This window comes from Phyllostomus hastatus, unplaced genomic scaffold (genome assembly GCF_019186645.2).
Source record: "Phyllostomus hastatus isolate PE091 unplaced genomic scaffold, TTU_PhHast_1.1 phas_contig_283, whole genome shotgun sequence".
Classification (NCBI taxonomy): domain Eukaryota; kingdom Metazoa; phylum Chordata; class Mammalia; order Chiroptera; family Phyllostomidae; genus Phyllostomus; species Phyllostomus hastatus.
Genome location: NW_025333833.1, coordinates 846,721 through 873,210, shown reverse-complemented (window position 1 = coordinate 873,210; position 26,490 = coordinate 846,721). Strand labels below are relative to the sequence as shown.

Below are 26,490 nucleotides of genomic sequence, written 5' to 3'. Positions count from 1 at the left end.
GAAGCTCCGGGACCCTGGCGTCCTCGCCGAGGGGGCCTCCGTCTTTGTCCCGAGGGCTCCTTGGTGCCATGCCGCCCAGTCCCCTGCCCCTTTACGGGAGGCGCGACTGTGCTCTCACACCTCCACCAGGCGCGGTCCCTCCCGTGACGCTGACGGTCAGTCACCTGCCGGGGGAGAGCGCGGGGACAGGCACCTGGTGGCGCCCCACTCCCGGGGAAGCCAGCAGACACAGGGGACCCCGGACGGTTCCGTGCCGCCCGCCCGCCCGCCCCGCTCCTGTCAGAGCTCGGAGAACAGTGAGTTCCCTTCCGGGTTCTTAGGAGATTTCATTGTACTTGGTAATGTATGATTTACACACATAAATAAAATAAATAGGGTTCCGAGGGCATAAATTCTGGCCAGACTGCCCGTAAATCTCCTCCCTCCGATGTCTGCAGCCCCCCCCACTCCCCTCTCTCCTGCGGCGGGGGGGGGGCCCTCCTCTCCATGGGGAGGAGGCTGGGGAGGTGGACGGGGGGGGGAGATGGGGGACCACCGCACAGGCCGCGCCGAGATGTAAATTCCTGCGGATCGCGGGCGCTGGAGGGCGGCCCGCCCGCCCGCCCTTTGTTCCGGGAGTCAGGCCGCGCGGCCTGGGAGGACGGATGTGCGGCCGCACGGAGACGGGCCGTGCGTGTGCCGGGCCCCGGACCCCTCCACCAACCCCTCCTCCTCCTGCTCCTCGGGACGTCCGGCCACAGCTGCTGCCGCCACCGCCACTGGAGCACGTGGGGCCCGGGCAGGGGGTCCTCGTTCCGCCCGCCCCGCCCCGTGGACCCCGGGCCTCCTCGCTGGCCTTGGGCTCGAGACCCCCGGCTCCCTCCTTCCCCCCCCGCCCCGTACCGGACGGAGACCCATGGGCCGCGCCCAGTGTTCACGGGAGAGCCGTCCGAGCTGCAGTTCCCTCTGGGCGTCAGCGGCCCACAGCGGGTCTCCCCGCCGGTCCTTTGTGTTCACGCTGGAACCGTAAGGATGGTCAGGGCACGTGTCACAGGCGTGTGCACAGCCTCACGTCTCTCGGGGGCCCGCCCTGACCACACCCAGGCCCCAGGGCGGGGCGGGCTCTGGCCCCCCGGGCACTGCTCTGTGCCTGCCGCGCTCTCGGTCCTCGGGAGAGTGGCTGCCGGGATGCGTGCACCATGTGATGGACTGGGGGACGCCTGCGTGTGCACGTGTGCTCGCGTGTTTGTGTGTGCTTGTGTGCTGTGTTTATGTGCTTTCGTGTGTGCTCACATGTTCTCTGTGTTCGTGTGTTCTCGTATGCAGGTGTGTCTCTGTGTCTATGTGCTCTCACGGGTGTCTGTGTGCTCACATGTGCTTTTCTGTGTTCATGTGTTCTCATGTGTGGTTGTATGTTCATGTGTGCTGTGTGTGCCTGTATTCTAGTGTGTGATAGCCTGTGCTTTTGGTGTCCATGTGTTCTCACATGTGTGCCTGTGTGTGGTCGTGCATTGTGTGCGTGTGCTCATGTGTGCGTGCATGCTGCAGCCAGGGAGGCCACGGCTATGGAGAAGAAACCGCGTCTGTCCCTGCAGACACGCGCGTCCCGTGTCGCTGAGCTGTGGCTGCTGCGGAAACACCACCGGGCCACTGTTGCCCGCCCCCCAGAGCCGGAGCTCCCCCGGGGCTCCTGTGGCTTGGTGACATGAGGCACCTCTGTCCCGACCCTGACCGGGGTCCCCCGTCACCCTCGCAGGCCCTCTGGCCCTCCCTGCACGACCCTCTCTGCACGGACACGGACCACACAGGGCCGTCCCAGGGCTGCACAGGCTCCTGCTGCGAAGGGCCCGGCCGAGGCCCACGGGTCCGGGCTCCGCTGAACCAACCTCCCCCCACCCGCCCCCACCCGGTGTTTCACCAAAAACCCTCATTTCTGCCCCGGAATCTCTAGGCTCTGAGAAGAGGAAGGAGAAGGGAGAGAGGCCATGCCTGCGGCTCAGCCACACGGAGGGGCACCAACTGCCCCTCTCGGGCTCCTGGGGCCATGCGTGTCTGGGAGCCATCGCGGTCTGCCCCCCGTCTGTCCCCCCATCACAGGCGTCTGCGGCGGGGACCACGTCGGCTCCGTCTCGGGTGCGGCGCCCCGAGTCGACACGGGCCGGCAACCCCGGACGCCGCCTCCCCCAGGGTGTCCTGCCTGAGGGACCAAGGTCGCGCTTCTCAGCCAAGGCAGACAGTCCACTCTCACGGACGCCCACCCCCTCGTGTGACGCGCTCGTGACGGAACCACGGCCAGGCTCGCGGGAGCCTTCGGCCCGTCAGCCGTCAGCACTGTCCCCGCGGAGCCGGGCTCGCAGGCACCACCGCGCCAACCGGGCCTGTGCCTCTGGCAGGAAGAGACAGACAGGCAGACAGGCAGGCGGGCCTGCGTGTTCTCCGCCCGCCTTGCCGGGTCCGGTGCCGAGGCCCCGCCCCGAAGGAGCCCCAGGCCTGGCAGCCGAGCGGACGACCGAGGGACGTTTGCTCTGACGTCCGAACGTGTGGGTCGTCTCCTCTCACGAAACCAGTCACTCCCCAGGGCCTCCAGTCCCCTCTGCGGGCCGGTCTGGACTGCGCCAGACCCCAGACGGCCCCGGGCCTGGGCCCCATGTTGACGGCCTGTGGACCCACCAGGGGGCCCCACAGCCCGAGCAGGGGCCTCTCCGTGCCGGCCGGAAGCCAGGCCCACCGAGGCGCTTTGGGGTTTTACTCGACGTCCTCCCCCCCCCCCCCCCCCGCTGCCCTGAGGAGGAGGGCGCGCATCGCGGAGATCACGGCCGTTGGGGGTCTGGCCGCTCTCTTCCCGGGCGCGTCTCCGGGACAGACGCCACGCCCAGGCCCCGGGGCCCAGCGGAGACACTGCCAGGGAGACTCAGAGCCGGTGAAGGGCGGACAGCGCACGGGTCAAGTTCACAGTGTGTCGGGTGGGGGTGTAGGTTCTCGGGGGGGGGGGGCGGGGAAGGGGATGAGGGCGGGAAATGGTCTTCGACGGGCTCGTCGGGAATAGTGTCCTCGAAGCGGCGCCGTTTGGAAAGGGACTCACGGGGGGAGAGCGTGGGCCTCCTGGAAACCGGGGAGGGGGGCGGGGGGATGCGCCCCCAGGCCCGGGGGGCCTCCAGCACAAAGGCGGGCAGCCGGCCGTCTGGTAGCTGTTATGAGAACTCCGGCTTTTAGCCGACGGCAGAAAGAGCCGTGGGCAGAGGAGACGTCTGTGCAACTGGGCTTCTGGAAGGGTCCTGGCAGCTGGTTTCAGAGGCGTGTGCAGGGGACAAGGGTGAGAGCGGGGACACCCAGCGGGTGGCCGCCTGACACCAGAGGTCAGAGATCAAGGCACTCCGGCCCCCTTACCGGTCAGCCCACAGAGAAGACGGCTGGTGTCGCCCACAATCTGCGCGTGCTGCCCTGCTGTTCCCCGCGCCCCTGCTGTTCCCCGCGCCCCTGCTGTTCCCCGCGCCCCTGCTGTTCCCTGCGCCCCTGCTGTGCCCTGTGTCCCCGCCGCGCCCCGCGCCCCTGCTGTTCCCTGGGCGCCCCTGCTGTTCCCCGCGCCCCTGCTGTTCCCTGCCGTGCCCCTGCTGTTCCCTGCGCCCCCCGCCGCGCCCTCGCGAGCGCACCGCTCGGCAGGGCCCCGGGGCTGCAGCTGTGTGAGAAGGACAAGAGGAAGGTGCACACCTGCACAGGGGGTTTCTGTCTGGGGACACACGTCCCTCACCCCAAAGAAAACGACGGTCGGTGAGGGGGCGCGGGGAAGGGCCCACGCGCTGTGAACCTGGACGGCACGCGGGCAGCCCCGTGGAGGGTCGCAGCCGCCGGCCTGTCCCGGACACGGCACTGGCCCTCCCCCGCCCTCTGGCGGGGCGGAAGCGGAGAGGAAGAGACCGCAGCCTCCGCGACCGGGACCGGCTGGGAGGGCGTCGTCTCCAGGTGAGCAGCGCCCTCTTCAGGCGGCTGCCGGAGCTGCCGACCGGACGAGAGAAGGGTGCTGGGCCCCAGGGCTGGGGACCGCACTCTGCTGGGTGGGGTGCAGGCTCTTCTGGGTGCAGGAGGTTGGGGAGTTCTCCGGGGGTCCCCCGCTGCCCAGCACCCTGTCCTCAGGGCAGCACTGGGTCTCGGTCTGTGGCTGTGGAAATGGGGGTCCAGCGGAGAGGGTCACAGAGAGGCGAGCTCAGCCCGAGGGGGGGGAGTGGGAGGGGCCGAGATCTCGGGGAGCAGGCTCTTCCCTCCCTCAGGAAGGCTCCTTCTGGGGAGCCATCGCCTTCAGACACTGGGGAGCCCCCCACGCCGTGGACCCCCTGACTTCTCAGGAGTCCCACCCACAGTCCCCCCCGCCGCCGTGCCCCAGATTTCCCCTTCGCAGCCCTCCTTGGGTGAGCCTCCCCCCCCCCCAGCAGCTGACCACCCTCTCCCCACCGCGTGTCCTGACCTCCAGCTCCGCGTGGCCGCAGGAGGGACGCGGAAACCTCCCAGCGGCCTTCTGGTTGGAACTGGCTCGAGGAAAGGCGCGGGCCACCACGCCCGCGGGGACCCAGACGCGGGGAGACCGGAGTCTGGAGACGCCACGGGGGTGGGGAGACCCGGGAGGCGCGGCGTCCCCGGGGCCGCTCCTGCCCAGGGTTCGCGGAGGCCTCTGGGCTGCGGCGTGCTGGTGGCGGGACCCTGCAGGCCCCGAGCCGCACCGGGTCCCTTTGCCCGTGCGCCACGGACACCTTGGCCGGCGTCGGTCTCCCGTCTCCCCACCCGCCCTCTGGAGTCCCCAACCGCGGACGCGCCCGGGGAGGCCCCGCATGCCTCCAGGGGCCGGCCCGCCTCCCCCTGCTGCGCCCCAGCCAAGGGGTCGGCCCGGGAGACAGGGGTCACCAGGCAGACAGGCCAGCGGCCACCCGTCCCCGAGGTGCCCTGCGTTCGGGCGCACTCAGTCCCGTGACCGGACCGGGGGTCTGCGCCCCGAGAAAGGGACGCCCCCCTGCGGAGGCAGCCCCCCGCCCCCCGTTCTGCCGGCTCTCTGCCGCCCCGGCCTCTCGGTGGGGGCGGCTCCCCCCAGAGTTCCCGCTGCACGCGGGCTGGCCGGGCGTCCTCGGGTCGGTCTCTCTGAGCGGCAGTTATCTCTGTTTCCCTTGGGGGTTTATCCGGCAGCTTTTCTCGTTACCGTTCGCTCTGACCCTATGTTTGCTCACGTGAGTGAGACACAGTCGTTTCGGGAGGGGCCTGACGTGGGGGGCTCTGTGTCCACTGCGCGCTGGGGTTCGGCCGCGCAGGCGGCAGCGGGCAGGTGCTGAGGCCAGCGGGGCGCTGACCCACGGAGCAGGAGGCGCAGGTGGGGAGGCCAGGTGCGTGTAGTGACGCCCTCCACCCTGCCTGCTCCCTCTGGCGGGGCTGCACGGGCTGTGGAAACTCACTGAGGATACCTGGCAGATGGGTAGCGCACCTGGGCAGAGCCCCACCCACCCTGCGGAGGGGAGGAGGGGGAGACCTGTGGCACAGGGCGTCGGGCGGCCCCCGTGAGTCCTGGCTCCCCGGCCACTCAGTTTGGTCTCTCTGTCGGCTCCTCGTCAGAATCCAGCGCTTGGGTTGGGGGGGGAGGGGGGTGCTTGTGGGGGTAATTGCTCTGCGGTGGGGGGCGGGGGGGGCTGTGCACTTGAGTTTGCTCCTGGAGCTGGGGGTGGGGCACGTCCTCCCAGGCCTCCCCAGTCCCAGCCTCCGGGGGGTTGTTGGCCGAGAGGAACCAGCAGGGGCCCCACAGGGACCAGAGGGACAGTCGGTGGCTTTTGAGGCAGCCCCCCGGGGAGGACCCAGACCTGGGGGGGGGAGATGGGGGACGGAGCCGTGCAGGCGGGAGAGGCACAGAAGCCCACACCCTGGCGGGCAAGCGCGGCTGTGTTTCTAAGAGTGGACAGCTCGGCTCGGAGGGGGCAGAGGCTGTTCTCAAGGAATCAAGGAGGGCAGGCTGGGCAGGCAGAGGAGCCAGGGGGAGGGGCGGGTGCTGTATTCCGGGGAAGGCCCCCCACCCCTCCCCGCGGGGGGCGGGTGCTCAGGACAAGAACGCGCTCGCGGCTGCCCAGCAGGGACGCCCCTCTTGCCCCCGTCCCCGGGTTCTCGTCAGGTAACTGAGTCACCGGCGGCGAGGCTGGAGGGTGCTGGGGTTGCCAGAGCTTCGCCAGACCGACCAGCCAGGAGGGGACACCCAGGCCTCCCCCCCCGGCCCCTGAGGCTGCTTCCTGGGGTGGCGAGACCTCCTCACCTTCCCCTCTTCGCCCTGGGCTGGCTCTCTCCTGGGCTGGGCGGTGCTCACAGGCTGCGGCCGTGTGCCTGCGGTGCGGGCAGGGATGGCTGGGCTGCCTGCTCGCGGCTTCCCCGGAACCCTTCCCCCGGACCAGCAGGGAGACCCCCGTCTTCCTCCAAAGCCTCTGGGGACGCTGACCCCCAGGGGGGGCTCCCAGAAGGAAAGGTCAGGCCAGCAGGGGGTGGATGCTGGCGCGGGGAGAGGGGAGGGGTGGCCAGCCATCTTCCTGACCGGGGGTGCCATCAGTGTTTTGGAGTCAAAAGCACGCTTGTTTGGTGTGAGTTTTTGTATTGTAATTAACCCAGGTCTTAAAATGAACATTTAAATATTCTCAACATGATTAAACTTACACAAACCTGTATTTTACGGTAATGGAGTAGCACACTGGGGAAATGCGTGTGTTCATTTCCGGTTGCTGTGTAACAAGTTACCACGCACCACACGCGTGTATCACGTTACAGGCAGCCCTACCCTGGTTTCGGGTGATGGGACGTCGGCACAACCTCCGAGGCGATCGCCCCGATGAGTCTGGCACCACCCGACGCCGTGCATCATGTTACAGCGTCACCGACTGTGTCCCTGTGCTGTACTTCACGTCCCCCGGCCGCTCTGTGACCGCTCATCTGCACTTCCTAACCCGTGCCCGATGCACCAGCCCCCCGGCACCAATCCCGTCTGGGGACTGTCAGTTCGTTCTCTGTGTGGAAGAGTCTCTCTCTGTTCCGTGTGTTGGCTCGTTTTGTCCTCGAGATTCCACGTGTGAGTGAAATCGGACGCTGCTGGTCTCTGTCCGACGGACTCTGCTCAGCGTGATGCCCCCAGGTCCGTCCATGCCGTCTCACAGAAGGTGCGAGTTCCTTCCTTTTCACGGCCGAGTAGTGCTCCGCCCGCTGCGTGACCGTGCCACTGCTTTCCCGTCCGCTCGCCTACCGGGGGCCCCGGGGCTGCTCCCGAACCGGGGGACTGGGACTGGGAGGCAGCAGCTGGGACGGAGCAGCCGGAGGGAGACCCGGCCAGAAGTCAACACGGGGGGGGGCTCGAAGCACGAGGGAGACGCGTCTCGCCCGTGGACTCGGCCGTCCTGAGCCCCGTTTGGTAAGGTTGCCGGGAGCGTCGCAAGCAGAACGGCGCAGGCGGCGGGGCGTGTCCTCCAGCTGCTTCTGCAACAATCAGTGTTGCTAAGGCTGCTGCGTCCTGAACGCCACAAGCGGGAATCGTCCAGGAAATGGGGGGCGGTCCTTCACGTTCTGTGCTGGGAAGGGGTCCCTGTAACAGTCCCACCGACGAGGACACGGAGCCTCTACTGACGGGAAAGAAAGCCTTTGTAGCCGCACATCGCTCCCAGGTCGGGAAGAGGGGGAAGAGGGCAGTTGCCCGGAGCCAGCTCGGGCGTGTGACCCCGGAGCCCCAGCGGTCGGCGTGGGTGGGCGAGCTAAGCGCCCGCTTGCAGCCCCGGCTCGAGTGTGCGGGAGAAAGTTACTACAAAGGAACGACTCCGTGGGCACCCGCGGTGAGTTTTATACACAAGCTCACAAGGTCACTAACAAAGTAACGACTCTGCTGACACAGGCTGCGTGTTTCCTACATAAACTCTCCCAAATTTATTAACAAAGTAGCGACTCTGCGGGGGGGGTCGGGGTGGGGGGCGCCCGCCACGGGTTTAGCACTTAAACCCGCTCTCTCGCGTCCACTACGCAGGCTGGTCTCTCGCTTGAGTCGTCCTCCGGCCAGGGAGACAGGAACCCAGGTGGGGGCGGGGCCTCCTGGCTGGGGGCCTCTCTCCCCACCTGTAACACGACTGCTGCGGGGAGCGGGGGGCACGGGGGGCGGGGGGGGCACGTGTCCTTCCAGTGAGTGAGTGAGTGGGTGGGTTTCCGAGGGGGGTTCGCAGCAGCGGACCCGCAGGGCGGTGAGGCAGTTCCACGTGTAGTTTGTTGAGGCGACTCCAGTCTGCTGTCCACCATGGGTGCCCCGTCTGCGTGCCCCCCCAACCGTGCGCTGGGGTCCCCCTCTCACCAGGTCCTCGTGGTGTGTGGACTTGTCGACGACGGCCAGCCTGGCAGGCGTGAGGGGCTAGCTCACTGCGGCTTAGATGTGCGTCCCCCGGGGTCGGTGACGCGAGCATCTTCCCGCCCGTCTGCGGGCCACCTCTGTGCCCTCTCTAGAGGAGTGTCTGTGCAGGTCGCCTGCCCACTTTGTAACTAGACTTCTCTTGATCTGTTGGTGGTGAATTACCGAGTCCCTTAAATATTTTGAATATTAACCCCTTATCAGAGGTATCATTGGCGAATATTTTCTCCCCATCAGTGGGTTGTCTTTGCATTTTGTTGATGGTTTCCTTGGCTCTGCAGAAATTGTATATTCTTTCATTTCTCTTGCCCAAGAAGACATATGCCCCCCCCCCCCGAAAATGGCTAAGAGCTGGCCCAAAGACTTCCCCGCCTGTGTCTCCTTCTCGGAGCTCCGTGGTGCAGGTCTCGCGTGTGCGTCCTGGACCGCTGTCAAGAGTGTGTTCTCGAGTGAGGTGCAAGAAGGTGGCCTGGCCTCACTCTCCCTGCGTCGGCCCTGCTCTCCCAGCACCGCGCACTGGATTCAGGGACTCCGTGCCCCGCTCCGTGCCCTGGCCTCCTCTGCCGTGGACTGACCGACTGCCGGGTGTGGGTTTAGGTGCCTGTGGCAGAGCCAGGTGGCCGCCCATCAAAGTCCATGTCCCGGGCGCATCGCATCGCCGGGCGGCCTCTCCCAGCCGCCCCGGCTGACGAGGGAGGCCGCGACCCTGAGCTCCGGCCCACGGACAGGGCAGAGGTCACGTGGCACAGAAAGGCCCGCCCCCACAGAGCCCCGCCTGGCGGGGCTGGTGACAACGGGGGCCCCACAGGGCGGCGTCCGGGGAAGGGCCCCTCGGGCTGTCCCCCGCCCCCCACCCATGCTGTCGGGTGATGGAAAACTTCCACCGAGTTCGAGTCATTGCACGTTTTTGTCTGTTTGTTTTAGAAAACTCAGACTCTACTGGTTGTCTTCGGGACGGTGATGTTGCCCAGGAAGGGGTGGTCTGGGGGGGGCCACATCTGCCGGCCGCCGGTGGCACCAGAGGACCAGCGTCTGAGAGAGACGTCCCAGCAGGACACAGAGACCGTGGTTGGCAGGGCAGTCTGTGGAGGCGCAGGGGAGGGCGGCACTCACTGGGGTGCGGGAGGGACGTGGGGAAGGAGGGTGGAGTGGGGGGCGGTGTCTGCCCTCCCCCCTCACTCCGGGCACCCTCCCCGGCGCTCGGCAGACCCGGTGCAGCTGGGACCTGAGGCAACGATCCTCCTGTGTCCTCGGGCTCTCGCGACCCCCTCCGACCCCCCGAAACTGAAATCAGGCCTGTGCATTATCTGCTGATAATCCAGTTCCAGTGAGAAATTTAATTACACTGTCTGGGGGAAATGGAAACGACAGTTTCTTTGAATTTCATCCATTCCGGAAACCCCCACAGAACGATAAATCCGCTAATTGATTTCTGTACCTGTGATGTTTGATTAGGTGTGTGTTATTGTCTTCTTGGTTTTAATTAACCCCGGGCTTGTCAAAACGCCGCCGGCGACAAAGGATTTATGATGAAGTGTGATAAACTCGATGAACAGAGGCTGACTTTTGTCAGCGATGGGCCCCACGCACGCGAGCTATTAGAAGTCAGCGCCCGGACAAGAGGAACCTGCACCTCTGCTCACAACTTTTGGCGGCCGCCACCCGCCGGCCGCTCGCCCCTCGGGGCCGGGGATGAGCAGCTGTGAGGGGCCGTGGGGACCCGGAGGGGACCCACCACGCCCTGGAGGCCCGTGAGCAGGAAGGGCGACACCACGGGGAGGAGAATGACGGAGTCCGAGAGAGAAGAGCCGGAATTATGCCAGCAGCCCTCACTGCCCCCACGGGGGGACTGGGTGCGGGGGGTGGGCATGGACGTGCCCCCCAGGCTGCTGCCCCCTCAGCTGGCCACCTCGGCTGGCCCCCGCGGGGACTCCATGGGTGCCACGCCGCTGGCATTAGAACCAACGCATCAGCAGCGCAGGCGATCAGGACAGTTACAAACCATTTTAACCGTCACCTCCCAGCCCCGGGGCCGCCGGGACCTGCTGCTGCAGGTGGAGAGAGAGACAGTAACGGGCCACGAGCTGGTGCTTCCGAAGCAGAAGCGAGGAAAGGCGGGTGGCTCGCCTGGACACCACCGTGGACCCCCGTTTCCTGACGGCCCGCCGAGGTGGTCCCCCACGGTGGTCCCCCACCAGCAGCGGCGTCTCGGTGCGGGGTCCGCGAGGCAGACAGACACCAACCGCCTCCCGGGGAGTTCCCGGTGAAGACCGGTCCTCCCAGGTCCTACGTCAGAGCCCGACACCAGCGTGCAGGACAGAAGTTAATGCGATCGGGTGCCTTTCTCTTCAGACTAGACGACTCCCGTGACGCCCGGGGGCCTGGGGGTCGCTGGCTGTCCGGAGGTGTGTGATCACGGGACAGCAGCAGGGGGCGCTCTCTTTACCCGGGCGGAATGAGCTGTGGGGCCGCCCGGCCCCCTGCGCACCATGGGCATCGCCGCTGTCCTCACGCCGGCCCTTGGGGGCCCGCTTGCGGGGTGTGCCCACGTGCACAGGCCACCGCGGGGACAGCAGGGACCGCCCCCACCGTCGTGGCCCTGAGCGCCCTCGCGGGTTCCGTTTGGGCTCCGCTGGCAGCGGTGGAGCAGGCCGGGCAGGTGCAGGTGGGTCAACAGCTGGAGAGCTTTCCGGGCCGCGAGCTGACGCTGCGTTCGTTTTCAAGAGGAAAAATATGAGCCGGGGCCCCGGCCCCGGGGGGAGGCTGAGGGGACCACCACTGGGTGCCGTCGGGCAGACGCAGAATCTGGGAGGCGGGCAGCCTTTCCCGGAGAGATCTGCGTCTTCGGCGGTGGGTCTCCCTTCCTGCCGGCCTGGCCGCGCCTCCCCCCCCCCCCGTGTTTCAGGGACCGTCATCAGGGAGGGAGAGGAGGGACCCTCACCGCCGGCCCCCTTGCACGCGCACTGACTGGTTTAAGGAGCCCGGCGGGCGGCTGCCCGGCTTCCGAGGAGCCGGCAGCTCTCGGGGGCTTCAGAGCGCAGCACTGGGTGCCTCCCACTCTCAGGGGCCAGGCTGGCTCCGTGTTCCCAGCGCCCGCCCCTCGGTCCCGGCTGGAGCCTGCAGTTTGCCAGCCTGTCCCGGGTGGCGGCGGTCCTGCCGAGCCGGCAGCTCCCCGCCCCCCCCCGCCCCGTGTGGACGCGTGTGAGCGCCTCCCCTCCCACACCCTCCCCCCCTCGACCCGGGGGAGTCAGCGGGCCGCCGATGGGGCGCACAGGGACAGCAGAGGCGGCGTCCCCACAACTCTGGCCAGAGCATCTCCTGCTCTGACCGAGGGTTTCGTTTGGAAGCCATCCGCAGGACAAGCGGGTGTGACCTCGCACTCGGGAAAGTGCCAGGGCTGGACCGTGGGCCCCGTCGGGGTGAGTTCCGAGGAGGGAACCGCCCGGCTCCGAGGCCGGTGAGACGAGTCGCCCCCGGGGGTGACTCTGTCGTGTGCCAGCCGACGGCCCCTTGGTGGCCGCGGACCCGCTGTCAGAGGGGGAGGCTGCTCGCTTGCACCGCGTCCCGTCTGCAGCGGCCGCGTGGAGACCTTCCCAGAGCGGCACCTCGAGGAGGAACCGTGGAAGGGACCGCTGGGAACTTTGAGGGAGGGGAAGGGGCCACTGATGACCTCAGGTGGCTCGGGCCCGTGGCATTGGGGGGGACGGGGACCCAGAGACCCTGGTTTCCAGTCACGGTGGCCAGAGACCCGGCGCCCATCGCCGGCTGGGACGGGAGGAGCACACGGACACAGCTCAGTGATCTCACACACCAGCCACCCCGGTGTCCCATCCGGTTGGGGAGGGGGAGCCCCCACTGACGCCCCAGGGCGGACGTCCACAGGCTGTGAGCGCAGGGAGCGCGGCCCAGGGGACAACCCCCCACCTCCGCACCGCAGACCCGTGACTGGGCGATGCCCCACCTTCACAACTCCGGAGCAACCCAGGGCAGTTTAGGGTGTTCTTAAAAATTCAAGGTCACCCCATGGACACGGGCCTGGGCTCCGTCCCGGCCAGCAGCGCGGTGGCGGCCGGCGGGCCTGGCCTTACAGTGGGAGGCTGCCCCCGGCGTCCCTCCGTCCTCGGACCCCCGTTTCACAGACCGCCCTGGGCTCTTCGGGTCACAGAGCTTCCGAGACGGCAAACAACTGCCGGCAGCACTTTCGGGATACCGGAGCGAGTGAGGCCGGGGAGAGCGCGCCGACCCAAGCGTGGCGTCTGGGCTTTGGCGCTGCCAGCAAACCCGAACCCCAAACCGCCCCTCGGCTGCCCCCCAGCCCCGACCCCCCAGCCCCGACCCCCCAGCCCCGACCCCCCGACAGCGAGCGGCTCGGCCTCTGACCTGCGTGCGCGCAGAAACCTGCACACCGGCTCCCGGAGGGACACCCTCAGGGCGGCAAACTTCTGTTCTGAGGACATTAAACAAATTATTTCCTTAAGATCATATGGCAGATCTATAATTAATTAAACCCACCATGATATCAAGGCAAAATAATTTCGCTCTTCTAAAAAGGTAAATGTAATTTGCCGATCTGGTATTTGGAAGAATGCTTTGCCCGAAACCAATTCCTTTAGTTTCTAGAGAATAGAAACGAGAGGCAATCTCGTTTTAATTATATCTCTTTATTGCTAACAAAGGAATGATTTATGCAATTAAATTAACTGGCTAGAAAATCGCCCTCAGCCGGGCTGTCCCGGTCCCCGGCTCTGCGATCGCAGGCCCTCGCGCCCGTGTGCAGATTAATTTTTCTGATAAGCACACGAGGCCCCGTGTGCGCCTCCCGAGCTTTATTCAGAACCCCCTTTTCTTCCTCCTGCCGACGACATGAGTAACACTTGTTGAACTGCTCGGCTCTGACTCGCTTTCTTCTCTTTTAATGTTAAAAAGATAAAAAAAGATCTTTTCTTTCCGGCCTCGTTGTCCCGGCGCGGAGCGAGGTCCGGGCCTCCCCGCAGTCCCGGAGAAGCCGCCGATGTTGGGAGACAGCGACCATGTCCCAGCCACGCTGTCGGGCTCGGTCCGGGGGGGCCCAGAACTGGGTGCCGTGAGCAGACACCCCGGGGGCCGTCCTTCCTCCTCGTCCCCTCGCCCCCAGCCTCCAGCCTCCCCACCCGCCTGAGGTCCTCCCGGCCCCTCAGGCGGTTCCCGTTGAACCGAACCAGCGGCAGAGGCGGGCGCCCTGCGCCATGCCCGCGCGGTGTCAGGGCCGCGTCACACGGGCAGCCGATGTGTGCAGAAGCTGCCGGACACGGTGCAACAAGCCACCTCACGCCAGAGTAAGGGGCCCCCCCTCCCCAAGAGCAGCGGGGGCTGCCCGCCGTGGGGGCGACGGTGCAGACGGCGGTCGGCCTGTGAATCTCTCCATGGACTATGAACTGGGCGGCGGCGCGTGGGTGGCCGTGATCACGTGCGACTCAGGGTGGGGGGGTGGTCTGTGCCAGACGTCTCCCCTAAAGGAAGTCGCGTGCCCCCGTGTGCGGTCGTCAGGCCGAGGTGTCGGTGGCTGAGCGTCGCCGCCCTGCGATGGGCGGGCCTCCGAGACCCGCACGGCGGCCGGCGGGCAAGCGGTGGTTGGGCGCGTGTTTCAGGGAGATCTGCGTGGGGCCGAGGCGGGGGCGACCTCACCGTCCCACCAGAAGGGAGGGAGGCACACGGAGAGAACGAGAGCATGGGCTGGGCGAGGCCTGGGTCCAGTCCCACGTGAGCTGCTCACGTGCTTTAGTCCAAGCCGGAAACCCGGAACCAGCACCGGCCGGGGGACAGTCTGGGGGAACAACCCGGAAAAGGTAAAACAGGGTCGGGCTGGGAGCTCTGGAGGCCAACGCCCCGTCGGAGAGCCCCTGAAGGAATGCCAAGGTGCCAGGTTGGAGCTGGTCCACGCAGACGGGCGGTCACTTGCTCCTCCCTGCCCCCTGCGTCGCTCTGACCGCCTGGTCGCTGCGGCGGGGGGGTCTCAGACCCGTGTCCCGGGGGCAGCGGGGGCAGGAAGACGGCAGCGTCCCCCGTGGAAGGGGGAGCACCAGCTTAACTGAAATGGGCGGCAGGACGCGAATTCGAGAAGGAACTTCCCATACAGCTGCTCTGGTCGCCCTAAAGCCGGGAGACGTCCCGTGCGACTAGAAGGTGCGTGAGCTTCCGCCCGCAGGGCGCCCGTCGCAGCCCCCCGGCTCTGGGCCCAAGTGCACGGCCCCCGGGACGTGCCGCTGAACGTGTGTGCCCTTGCGTGCCGGCAGCGCAGGAGCCGCACTCGCCAGGGGCCCGAGGTCCGCCTGCCTCACGGTCGGGCTCGGCCCGCACCCCCGGCCTGGGCTCCACGCCCACGCTGGCGACCAGCCTGCCTGCCCACACAGCCCTGACGGGCGTCGTTTCCAAGGAGGTTCGGGGGGGAAATCTAGGTTTTCTAGGCTATTCAGCCAAAGCAGCCAGACGGAGGTTTGAGTGCGGGAGACACGGAGGGTTTCCGAGTCAGGCGAGGACATCTGGACGGCGGTGCGTTCCACCCCAGGAGCAAAGCACGGCCTCCCGTCTCTCAGTGCGACCGAACTGGATCTCACTCAGGTCCCTGCGGTGTCCCTCACCTTTCAGAGCAGGGGTCAGACTCGTTCTCCCCGGGGGAGAGCAGCCTCGCGGGGGCCTTCAAAGGGCCAGAATGACCTCAGGACTGCGCAGATGTGACCCCTCCTCAGGGAGCTGAAGTCACACTCAGCCCCTTGAAGGCGGCCACAAGGCTGCTGCGGCCCCGGGAACGTGAGGCTGACACCCGTGCCAGCGGGGGAGTCCTCACCTCCTGGGCTGACTTCGCTCCCCGGTGTTCCACGCTTCCCGAGGCGGCTGCGAGGGGGCTCCCCCCGACGGGGCGCAGGAGCCGACAGAGGGGCGGCCAAGGCGCAGGCAGCTGCAAGACTTTATTGTGACACCACAGGGTCTGCACCAGACACACCGCCCCACAGGCCACCACCAGGGGGCGCCACCACCTGGGGGTGCCACCACCCGGGGGCCACCCGAAAACAGCCTCCTCGGCACTGTCCACTCCCCCCGCCCCCGCTGGCCCCAGTCCTGACAGGACGGCCCTCGCGCGCCCGTCAGGCCGGCAGCCTGGACAGCCTCCTCTGCAGCTCGGCGGCCCGCTCGTCCAGCTCCGCGCGGCCCTCCTGCGCTGCCCTCTCGACGCCCTCGTGGTACTTCTCCAGGGCCCCCCTCAAGGCCAGAAAGATCTCCTGGAGGGAAGGAGAGGCGGTCAGTCGTGCGGCGACCCCAAGGAACCGGGGGCCGCGAGGATTCCGTGGGGCTCGGCCACGGCTCTGCGGCCCCACGTCCCCCGTGCACGCCCGTGCCCACTGCCACTGGCCCCCGCCCTGCGGCCGGGCGGCACGCCGGCCAAGTCACCCCTAAGGCCGGGGCCCGAACGCCGGCGAGAACGCACCACTGCCCACACGCCCCAGGAAGCGCCTTCTCGTCGGCACCCACAGGGCCGGACCCGGACGCAGGGGCAGGCGCCTGTGCGAGCACCTCGAGGCCCCACAACTGGGACGGGAGACGAAGCATCAGGAAAACAAGCCAGCAGAGTTTTAAAGCTTTGGTTCCTAACTCTGGTAGGAAAGTGCGGTGGACTAGTTGCCAGCACGTGTAAGTGCCCTTTTAAAAAATTAGCATGTTCAGCACCTGCTATCAATTTAGGTTCTATAGGTGTGTGTGTGTATATATGTACGTGTGTGTGTGTGTGTGTGTGTGTGTACATACACTAGAGAAGCAGCTGAAACCACCTGGTGGGAAGCGATCCTTCCTGGCCAGATAGAGGGGCAGCTGGTGCCCGTCCGAACCAGCGGTCCCCCGGGGCCCAGCCAGCGGCACCCCTGTGCCAGAGGGACCTCCCCCGCGTCCCGGGCAGCATCTCAGACGCGCAGGCACCGGGGATGAGAAACGCTTCTGAGGTCCTCGACCGGGAAAAAACGCGGGACCGCCGTGGACTCCGGGCACCGGCTGCTGTCGGGAGAGGCCAGCGGGGCGAGGGGCGCGCAGACCAGCCGGCGCCCGGACGGTGCCAGCCGCAGCACGGGGCCTGCCCCGGTGGCCCGTGTGGACCCGAGAGGCGGCCCGCGCCCACTCCTTGTCGGCTCTCACCTGGGACCTCAGCTTCTCCCTCTCGGCCGTCTCCCTCAGCTGCTGGATGGCGGAGCGGACCTTCTGGATCTCCTGGTTGGTCGCGGTTATTCGCTCGTAGACGGCCCCCCTCTTCTCCTGGACTTTACTGCAGTCTCTGGAGGGGGAGAGACGGCCGGGCTACCACCCCCTGCAGCGCCTAAGGCGGCGACGCCTCACTCTGACGGCCACTACAAGGTGGGCCTGGGTCTGGCGCCCGCTTCTCTGGGCAAACGGCGAGCAGAGGGAGACCCTGGGGTGGCGTGACTCAGGGTCCCGCGCCCGTGGGCCACACGGGGTCTTGCGGCCACGGCCCCTGCCCGGCGTGCACCCGCCTGGTGTGCACCCGCCCAGTGTCGGCGGGCCTGGGAGTCGGCGCAGCTTGGCCGCCGCACAGCCTGTCCCAGAACCCAAGGCCCCAGGGGGCTCTGCCCTGTGCTCCACCCGCAGGAGGGAGGATGAACAAGGGAAATCAGCCCTCGCCCCGGGCGCACCCTGGAGAGGCTCACAATGGCGTCTCAGCCGCCCCGGGGGCCTCGACTGTGCTAGACGCTCAGTCTGAGGCCACGGGGTTGGGGCGGGGGGACCCCAGCAAACAGATGACGAGGACAGATGTCAGCGCGGTTCTGATCTGCACACAGGGGGCAAGACCTGCTCTCAAAGCGCAGGCTCCACGGGGGCTACAGCCGGCGGGACTGGGCGGTGGACCCGCCGGGCGACGTGGCAGACCCCCGGGCCCTCCGGGGGGTCACGCGGATCCCGGAACCGTGACCCCTGGCTCGGAAACCTCTCTGAGCCTGGACGCGCCCCGAGAGCCCCGCGGACTGGGGCCCCGAGGACGGGGGCCGTACTCGATCACCGCGCGCTTGTACTGCTTGGCGTCCTCGTGCTTCTGGCGGGCCCTGAACTGCAGCGTGGCCAGCCGCTCCTTCTTGGCGTTCACCAGCCTGCGCAGGGCGTTCTCCTCCGCCTTCAGCTTCTTCAGGTCCGACTCGCCGCTCTCGATCTGGTCCTCCAGGTGCAGGCTCTGCGGGCCACGGGAGGGGCTCAGGGTCCCGCAGCCGGGGAGGGCGTGCCAACCGGATGGATGGACGACCGCCGTCCGGGAGACGCCGCAGGTGAGGGCTGCGGCCCCGACCCGAGACGCGGCGGCACATGCCCGGCACCCGCAGAGGCTCACGGACTGCACGGCAGTGGGTGCCGGCGGGGGGGGGGGGGGGCACACGCTGAGGCTCGGGCGGCTCGTGTCGCTGCTCCATCAGCGAGGGTGGGGGCGGGGCACATGTGAGACCCACCGCGGGGGAGGGGGGCCCAGAGGGGTCGGAAGCGGGGACCCCCACGCTGTCCCCGCCAGCCACGCAGCGGGGGACAGACACCCCGGGCATCACCACACTCCAGCCCCAGGCCCCTCCCACAGGAAGCCGTGTCCTGTGACGTCACGGTGACCGCCCCTGGGGACAGGCGGGTGAGGACGTAAGGGGGGAGGGGGGAGAGGGTTTTCCAGTTCCCGGCCTGAGAGCCTGAGCGGCCTGAGAGCCTGAGCGCGCGTGGGCCCTGGCTCCCGGCCTGGTCAGTCCCAGGCCGCGCCAGGCATCTCGTGGGCCCCGGTGCACGCTGTTGGGAGGGTCACCTCCGCTGTCTGCGTGAGTGGAAACCCCCCGCTTCCTCCCGAAACCCGGGTCAGAGACAGCCCTTCTGCCCCGCACACGGGCGACTGGGGCGGCCCTGCCTCTCCTGGCGACGGCCCGGGGGACCGCAGCCCACCCCGGATGGACGCGCACGCCCCCACGGGGAGGGAGCAGGAACCCACCTCCTTCAGGACGCCGGCCAGCCGGTCCCGGTTCTCGGCCAGGTCCTGGATCTTCTTCTGGTACAGCTGCACCTCCAGCTGGCAGGACGGCAGCCCGTCCACCGAGTCGCGGTAGAGCTCGTACTTCTCCATGACCTCAAGCTGCGGGGGGAACGCAGGGCCCGGTGGCGGCCTCGCCTGGGGGCTGCCAGGGGTCGGAGCACCACACGAGTGTGACCTCTCGGGGGGACCCACCCGGGCTCGTCACAGTGACCTGGGAGACTCCACGTCCGCCCACACCCAGCCGCCCCCGAGGGCTCCGGCCCCCACGGCACCACCACGCACTGACGTGGCCTCGGTCCTCTGTGAGGACAGCTCCTCCCGCTCCTCCCTCCCCTCAAACCAGGACAGCCGCCGCGGACAGAGGAGGGCAGCATGCCCCCGCGGCCAAGCGCGCCCCCGCCCCGGCCCCAGGGGGTGGGGGGGCGTGTGGTTGAACGAGGGACTGGCCCCCGTGAAAAGGAGACCCACCCTGGAATTTTTGAGCTTCTGCACTGTGTCTTTCATTTTCTCCTTGTAATTCTTCAGCTTCTCTGGAGAATCCACCACTTTGGTCTTCAGACCCTCTTGCACTTCCTTCAGGGACACCACGGACAGTTTCAGCTCGTTCTGGGAGGAAACCAAACACCGTTCTGTGTCGGCGGCAACAAGAAACTCGGCGACTTCCCATCGCAGGATCGGGCCAGACGGGAGAGGCTGGCCCCCCGCACGCTGTGTGGGGGGAGGCCACGGGAGGGGCACCCAGCCACGGCACACACGGTTCCGTGCCCCGCACACACCCTCTGCACCCTTGGTGCCGCCCGCACGGAAGGGCGCTCTCACCAGGTGCTTGGCTTTCTCCGACAGGTCGGCCTTCTTCTGGGCGTTGCGCTCCTGCAGCAGCGTCTGAGGGGAGAGCGAAGGACCGTTTTCCGACGATGCGGAGCGAGGTGTCAGCGCTGCCTCCGCGCTTCCTCGCAGAGCAGAGACGGGAGTCGGAGGGTCAGACTCCGCTCGCGAGGCCCCGGCCCCACGTCCACAGAGGTGCACGAGCACCCACGTGCTGACGCCTGGGAGCCCCAGCTGGAAGCGGGCGCTGACCTCCCCTCACCCTAGACACACAGGACGGCCACGTGGGCGCGCACCCCCTGGGCCCCGGAGCCGCACACCCCAGACGCAGCCCACGGGCGCCCTGCGGTGCTGCCCCACGAGGACTTGCGCACGGCGCCCGCCACCCGTCATGGCGAGTGCCGAAGGCCGGGGCTCGGCTCAGACAGCAGGGAGCGGGGCTCAGGCTGGACCCGAGCGCACGTGGGCTGCAGCTCGAGCAGTGCGGGACGGACAGACAGACCCGCCCTCCCCGGTTCCCTGGAAACGGTCCAGTGCCCAGAAGCCCTCGGGGGCTGGCTGCAGTGCCCAGGGGCCGGCGCAGTTGAGGACAGCAGGGCTGGGCCGAGGACAGCCCTCAGAAGTCCCCGTCCCCAGAGAGCGTGTGACTTGGGCACCACCAGCGACACGGCGGTCGGACGGGGCTGACGGAGGCGCGTGCCCCTCGGAAGAGCCCCAACAGGCGAGGTGGTGACGGTGGTCCATCACGGAGCACGCAGCCCCCGCCCCCAGGAACGGGCCGGCCCAGAGCTGAGGTCTCCAGCGACAGGTACCGTCTTCTGCCGGAAGTCCTGGTTCAGCAGCTGCTGCAGCTCCTGGATCTCCTCGGACAGCTGCTGGAACTCCGCCTGCTCCTCGGCTGGAACGGAGCTGAGCAAAGGGTGGGGTCACCACGTGCCCCCTGGGCCACAGACGCACTCCCGCAGCCCCTGCCCTCAGATCTCCGAGGGGACCACTCCCCGCCCTCCCCGGCGGCACCAGCAGAGGCCCCGCCCGTCCCAACCTCGCCCACGGGAGGGCCCCAGCGCTGCTGCTCTGATTTCCTCTGTTCCTCTCCCACTCACTCGAGCTTCTCCAGTCTCGCCAGCGCCTCCTGGTGGGCCGTGTTCAACTGCTGCATCTTGTCCACCGAGGATTTCTGCAGAGCGACCCCAGGGACTCCCCGTTAGTGCTTCTCCACCACGGTCAGGGGCGCGCCGAGAAACCACCGGCCGGTCCAGCCTGCAGCTCCCTCACCACGACTCCCGCCGGGGTGGGGGGAGGCCCACACATGCAGGCTGACACGGAGCCCGGCCGTCCGCAGCTCGGCCCCCTCGGAGGGGCAAACCCAGGAATCGAAACCGCAGCACAGCTGTCACAGGGCCCAGGACGCAGGGCCCAGGATGCAGGGCCCAGGACGGTGGCATCCGACTCAGCCGAGGTGACGGCTGGGGGAGCGTCACAGAGGGCGTCGGGCTGCACCTCACAGACGAGGAGGAAGCAGCCAAGCTGCGTGCGCACATGTGGGCTTGGAGAGCACGCGGCGCCAGGGGGCACGGGCTCAGCGGGACCCCTGCGAGGGCGTGCCCACTGACCCACGGCCCCGCGCAGCCGGGGCGCGAGTTCTGACCACCTGGGCCCCGGGCTCCTCTGAGGCCCCCGCCCCAAGCGCCTGACTCGTGACGGAGCGAGTCTCTCTGCCGTCCACCGGGGCTGAGCCGTGCAAATGCGTGACGCCGACCAGCGCAACACACGGAGCGAACCCCCGCGGGGCCGTCACTCAGAAGCAAGCACAGGCCTGGGGCCTCGAGGGCCTCAGGAACTCTGCCGTCACCCCGCCCGCCAGGCAGGGAGAGACGGGCCCCTCCGTTCCCCTCCCTGCGCTTCCAACGCGGGGACGGGCACCTCAGGCGCGAGACCGGAGCGGGAGACCCGGCCTCCGCCCAGCGCTGCCCCGTCTCAGAGAGCCTCACTCGGAGACGCGCCGGGGACAGAAACCTGCGTCCTCCTCGAGGTCAGGGCCGTCCGGCTCGTGCTCACCGGGGGCCACAGCGGCCTCGTGGTGGCCGTCAGAGGGCCAGGCGCAGTTTCAGCTCCGAAGAGTGGAGGGGCGGCCCCACCCGTACAGCCCTAGAGCTATTCCAGCCTGGGAGGGGCAGCCGGAGGCTGGTGCGGCCCCCGGTGGGCACGAGTGTGACGCCCCCGCTCAGACGTGAGAAGGAACTCGGCTCCCCCACCACGACGAGCCGTCCGTGAGAACCGCTTCAGACAGCCCACAGCCCACAAATGACACCCCTCACCCGCTGGGGACCCCCACCCCGAGGGCTCACGTATTGCCAGAGGAACTCCAGGTACGTCTCCCGGCACGCCTCCCGGAAGTGGATGAAGTTGATGATGCCGCTCAGGAACCGGCAGGTCCGCTTGGCCTCTGAAACACAGGCCGAGGCTCTCGCGTGGGTCCTGGGGACAGCGCAGGGGGGACAGCGCGGGGGGACCCCTGGCCCACCACGGCTCTGCCCATGGGACAGAATGAAGCTGGGTGTGGGCTGCGCCCTCCCAGGGCCCAGAGTTCGCTCCACGACCCTAAGACCAGGGTTCCCCTCGCGCCCGCGACCCAAGAAGAAGCGAACCACTTCCGGCCCGGAGGGCAGGACAGGGGCCGATCCCCCCTCGCCCTTGACCGGCCAGAGCGCCGGGACCCCGACTGCGGGCAGGTGGCCGAGGACAGCAGCCCCCAGGAGAACCCCGGGGCACTCAACCCCGCGGACTGTGAACAGCTTTTCTGCTGGACGACATCCGGCGCCAGGGTGGAAACCCGCCCACCTCCCGGGGGGACGCCCCTTCCGCAGAGGGGACACTCACTCGGGTACAGGATGTCTGCCGTCTCGAAGTCGTTCACGCGGCAGATGGGCAGGAACGAGTTCCTGGAAGGGGCGGGGGAGAGAGGGATGCTCAGCAGCGCGTCGTGCGCCACACCCACCACCGAGGCAAGAACCACCTTCCCGTCAGCGAGAGCCCTGGCCGCGTGCGTCCTCCACGCAGAAGGCCACTCCCAACGCCCACTAGGAAGCACCGAAGGACGCCTCCTGCCCAGCACCCAAGTGCACACCCAGCTGCAGCGAAGACCAGAGACAACGCACAGGTGGGCGGCTCGGGGCCATGCCCGTGGGTGGACACTGCCGTGGGTGGGCCGGGAGCTGTGTGTGCCAGGTGTGTGCCGTTCTGACCATAGTCGGGGCAGGGTGGGGCGGGGCGGGGCGGGGAGGAGGACGACAGGAACTCCCCCCCAACGGAGACCACGCCGTCGTGAAGACAGCCGAGCGTCCCGGGGACAGGCGGGCTGCGGAAGGGAAGGCCACCCCACTCACAGGTAGATGAACAGGTTGCTGACGGGCAGGAAGCCCTCCATCAGGTGCGGGTACATGACGTCCGAGTTCACTGGCATCTGCGGGGAAGTGGCGCTGAGCGGCACCGACCCACCAAGCGGGCCCCCCCACCCCCAAGGAGAGCCCTCGGTCTCAGAGCGAGTCCCGCGGACTTCTCCGGGAAGGGGAAGCGCGACCCACAGCCAGACGTGCACACGGACCAGGGCTGCTGTCAGCGGCGGGGACCCTGGGGTCGCCGGGTGCTCACGAGCAGTCCCCGCGGCGGGGGACAAGGCAGGGGCTGGCTCCCGTCACGGACGCGCAGCACAGCCCACCAGCTGCTCCCCGGGCGCCGTGACCCTCGGGACAAGCCCAGGGCTGGGGGCTGCCCGCCTGACGCTGGGGACACCGACGGACACTCTGTCTCTGCGCATCTCCCAAGGACCCGCCCGTGAGAGGCAGGACCTCCCCGCCAGAACTCCCCAACCCGCGAGGGCCCCGCCGCCCGAGTGCAGCTGCTCGGCCCCCAGCGCCACCGCCCCCCACTCCCCCCCCGCCCCGTCCGAGCGCCCGCGGCCCCGCACCCACCATGTAGAAGTGCTCCAGGCGCGTGCCGTACACCATCTGCAGGGCGCGCAGGTAGATCATGTGCAGGACCTCGGGCTGCGGGGGCAAGCGCCTGTCAGTGACGCGGCCGTGCTGCCCCACAGCGGGGCTCCTGCAGCAGAGGACCCCAGACAGCGCCCTCCACCGCTCCGCGTTCCGGAGCCCCCGCATGCTCGCCAGTTCCCGCAGAAGCGGTGCGGGGTCAGGGAGGTGGGCCGCTCGAGCTCAGGGGGCGAGAGCAAGGCTGCCCGAATCCAGGCCAGCGACCCCCCCACCAGAGCGGGGGCGGGTCATCTTCCACAGGGGGGCCCTGGGGACCCTGGGGCGGTCTGTCCTTAGAAAAGGGAAAGGCCGCCCGCCCGCTGCACAGACCCCGGGCGTGCGGCGTCCGCAGGCGTCAGAGCCTGGCGAGCACTGAGTGGGGCTCAAAGGTCAGAGGGCAGCACAGGACTTCTGGAGTCTCGTCATCTACGGTCCGGTTTATTTCTGACTTTCAGAGAGGGGGAGGGAAGGGAGGGAGGGGGAGGGAAGCACCAGTGTGCGAGAGACACTGTCGGGCCACCTTCCGCACGCGCCCCGACGGGGACCCGGTCCGGCGACCTCTAGGCCCGGGGGGCTCGCCCAGCCGACCCCACAGACAGGGGTGTTAGCTGTCCCCCAGCACTGGCCTGGGGGACCCGCTTCGTCCGCAGGCTCGTTTACTCCGAGAGCCGCCCTCTCTCACTTTAAAGAACTGAAGGGGCCCCGCGATCAGGAGGCTGAGTTCCGCATCATAAACCAGGCGGGTCGCCCTGTGCCGCCACCTCACGACCAGCGCGGGAAGCTCGAGGGGCCTCCAGGGCTCTCTGTGTCACGGAGGCCGGTCGTCCCCCCGGTCACAAGCGCAGGCACAGAGAGGAACGCCTGTGAGAGCAAGTCAGCCCCCTGGGGCGGACGCCGGAGGACCGTTAACCTGGGAGCCTCCCAGGAGGGCTGCTTCTCCCGCTCCTTGTGCTTGGGACCCCCCGAGAGCGTCCCCTGCAGACCCTCCCCACCAGCGACCCTCAGAGCGCCCTCCAGAGACATCGGGAAACGTGATGCAGGTCCGCGTGCCTGGGGCTCGAAAGCCTTTTCTTCTGGAAGACAAGGACCACGCGGCAGTCGCCGCGCTCAGAGGTGCAGGAGCGGGGCCTCCGCGCTGAAACCACCGGCCCGGCTGGAGCCTGTGTCTGGGGCGCCACGCTCGCCCCCAAGACACACCCGGCCGCCAAGCCTCCCCGCTCACCTTCGGGTTGGGGTAAAGGTCAGTCTTGGAGAGGTTTTTGCCGTCGGGCCCCGTTAGGATCTTGTTTCGCACGTGGGTCACAATCTCAGCCACATTGTATCTGGGGAAGGACAAGGTTTCCATCCCGGAGGTCTGCCGCGGGCCTGCAGGGAGAAGAGCCGGTCAGAGACACGGAACGGCGGCGGCGGGATGCCCCGCAGTCAAAACGAGCTGTCAAACCGCAGTGACGCTGGAGCCGGAGATCCGGCCTGGAACCCTGCGAGACGTCACAACCCTGCGTGACGTCACAACCCTGGCTGCCGCGTGACAGTGCTTGTGACGTCACAGAACGCCGGGCTGCCCAGCGAGGCCCCCCCCTCCCGGTTCGCGGCAGCAGCGGTGGGAGCCGTGGAAGGAGCGGCCGCCGCCCAGAGGGCGGCACCTGCCAGCGCCCCTGAGGACCCCGCTCCCGGGGGAGGCAGCAGGCCCCCGGGCTCCGCTGTGCGCATGCTCAGTCCCGCAAGCGAGCAACACCTGTGCCGCTCGCTCCCCGCTCCCCCGGGAGACCAGCTCTCGTCCACGTCTCCTTGAAATGGGACGCTGACCCCGAGCACGACCGTGCGACGTGGGCGGCCACCCGGGCCCTGCTCGCCCCACGGGGGACCGGACAGACACACGGGGCACAGCTGCGTCCGCGCGACCCGCGGCCACCGGCCCAGGACCTGCCCGCGCCCGCTCGCCTGCCCGCACCGCGTCGGGGGCGGACACGCCGCCGGGGGGAAGGCCGGCCCGGGGAGCCGTCCGGTTCCCAGGGGCTCCGGGGCCTGGAGGCCCCTCCCGCACCCGGTTTCCGCCTGTGAGAGTTCGGTTCCGACCCGCTCGTGGGGGGCGGGGCCGAGCACCGGCGGGCCTCGCTCTACCTCGCGGCGCCTCGTTGCGCTTCGCAGGGGTCGCGCTTCGCCCCCAAACTGCAGGCGGCAGGAAGGCGGGGGCTCCAGGGCGGCAGCCCCCCTCCCCCACGACCGCCCGGGTCCCCCCGCGGTCGCAGCCCCTGCTCGCGGCGGGGAAGGGGCCGGCACAGGGACGCTTCGGGGCGGCGCGCAGCCGCGCCTCCGGCCACCGCGGGGCTTTCCCGCCCGAGGCTCGGCTGAGGCCGCGGCCCCCGGGCGACGTCGGAGCCCCGACCAGCCTTCCGGACGCGCCGCCGCCGGGGACCGTGACCCCGCAGAGCCGCCCGCCCCGCCCCCGCGGGCCCCCGCCGCGCTCACCGCGCGCGCCGCCGCCGCCCCGGGAGACGCCGAGTCCGCAGAGCCGCCGCGCGCCCAGCCCCGGACCGCGGTCCCGATTTGAAAGCCCCGCCTGCCCGGGAGCCCCGCCCCTTCCGCCCACTTCCGGTAACGGTCGCGGCGGCGGCCGGTGGGGCTCAAAAGACTCCGGCTGCGCGGACTGCGCGGGCGTCGGTCGGAATCGCGCTCCGCAGAAAGTGGGGCCGGGGCCGGGGCCAAGGGCCGGGGCCGGGGGCGGCGGGGTGCCGCGAGCTCGCGGCTGGGTTCGTGGGTGCAAAACCCCTCCGCGGTCCGGGGTCGGACTGGCCTTCGCACAGCGTTCCTGCACTTAATTATGAACGGACAGCCAAGCAGGCTCAAGGCTTTTGAGTACTTAGCGTTGCACTTAGTAGGTGCACAGGACGTGCCTGCGGAGTATTTCCTGTTTGGGGCACCTGGTGGGGCTGCAGCTTCGCCGGAGACGCACCGGGACTCGCAAGAGCAAATCCCGGGAGCGTGGCGCGTGCGCCGCGCAGCCACTGGGTGGCGCTGCCGCCCCGGCGTGAACCCGACACCCGGCAGTTTGGTCCCATTTCCTTCCGCGCGTGAACAGAGTCAGGCTGTCCACGCCGGACGCAGGGTTCCGTTCCGGGTGGGACGATCAGTGTGAATGAAGCGGCTTGGAAACGCGAGGTTAGCTCTGGGGCTCCGGAAGGAGGACGGCGTTGGATTCAGGTCACCTGTCCGCCTGCTCCATCCCGCCGCGTGTTCAC

General features: G+C 68.5%; 1 protein-coding gene across 2 annotated transcripts; it reads right to left on the bottom strand.

The window, feature by feature from the left end:
• Positions 1 to 15,291: 15,291 nt before the first annotated feature.
• Positions 15,292 to 25,814, bottom strand: NUF2 (NUF2 component of NDC80 kinetochore complex). Of its 2 annotated transcripts, none has more exons than XM_045838566.1 (14): positions 25,721 to 25,814; positions 24,474 to 24,616; positions 23,192 to 23,266; positions 22,607 to 22,683; positions 22,101 to 22,162; positions 21,569 to 21,666; positions 20,324 to 20,397; positions 20,033 to 20,129; positions 19,215 to 19,277; positions 18,864 to 19,001; positions 18,354 to 18,494; positions 17,395 to 17,570; positions 16,526 to 16,661; positions 15,292 to 15,621 (listed from the first exon to the last, which is right to left on the bottom strand). In XM_045838566.1, exons 2-14 carry the CDS (start codon positions 24,594 to 24,596, stop codon positions 15,487 to 15,489), a joined length of 1,395 nt encoding a protein of 464 aa, XP_045694522.1. In that variant the 5' UTR covers positions 24,597 to 24,616; positions 25,721 to 25,814; the 3' UTR covers positions 15,292 to 15,486. The 2 variants fall into 2 exon arrangements, with proteins under 2 accessions (XP_045694522.1, XP_045694524.1); XM_045838568.1 differs by lacking the exon at positions 25,721 to 25,814 and adding an exon at positions 25,373 to 25,469.
• Positions 25,815 to 26,490: the final 676 nt, after the last annotated feature.

Excerpts from the sequence above, each read along its gene's own strand:
- NUF2 (XM_045838566.1), bottom strand. The coding sequence starts at position 24,596 with ATGGAAACCTTGTCCTTCCCCAGATACAATGTGGCTGAGATTGTGACC. Across the intron at positions 19,002-19,214 it reads CGGAGAAAGCCAAGCACCTG|AACGAGCTGAAACTGTCCGT; the intron begins GTGAGAGCGCCC and ends GTTTCCTCCCAG. Across the intron at positions 16,662-17,394 it reads TACAAGCGCGCGGTGATCGA|AGACTGCAGTAAAGTCCAGG; the intron begins GTACGGCCCCCG and ends CTCCCCCTCCAG.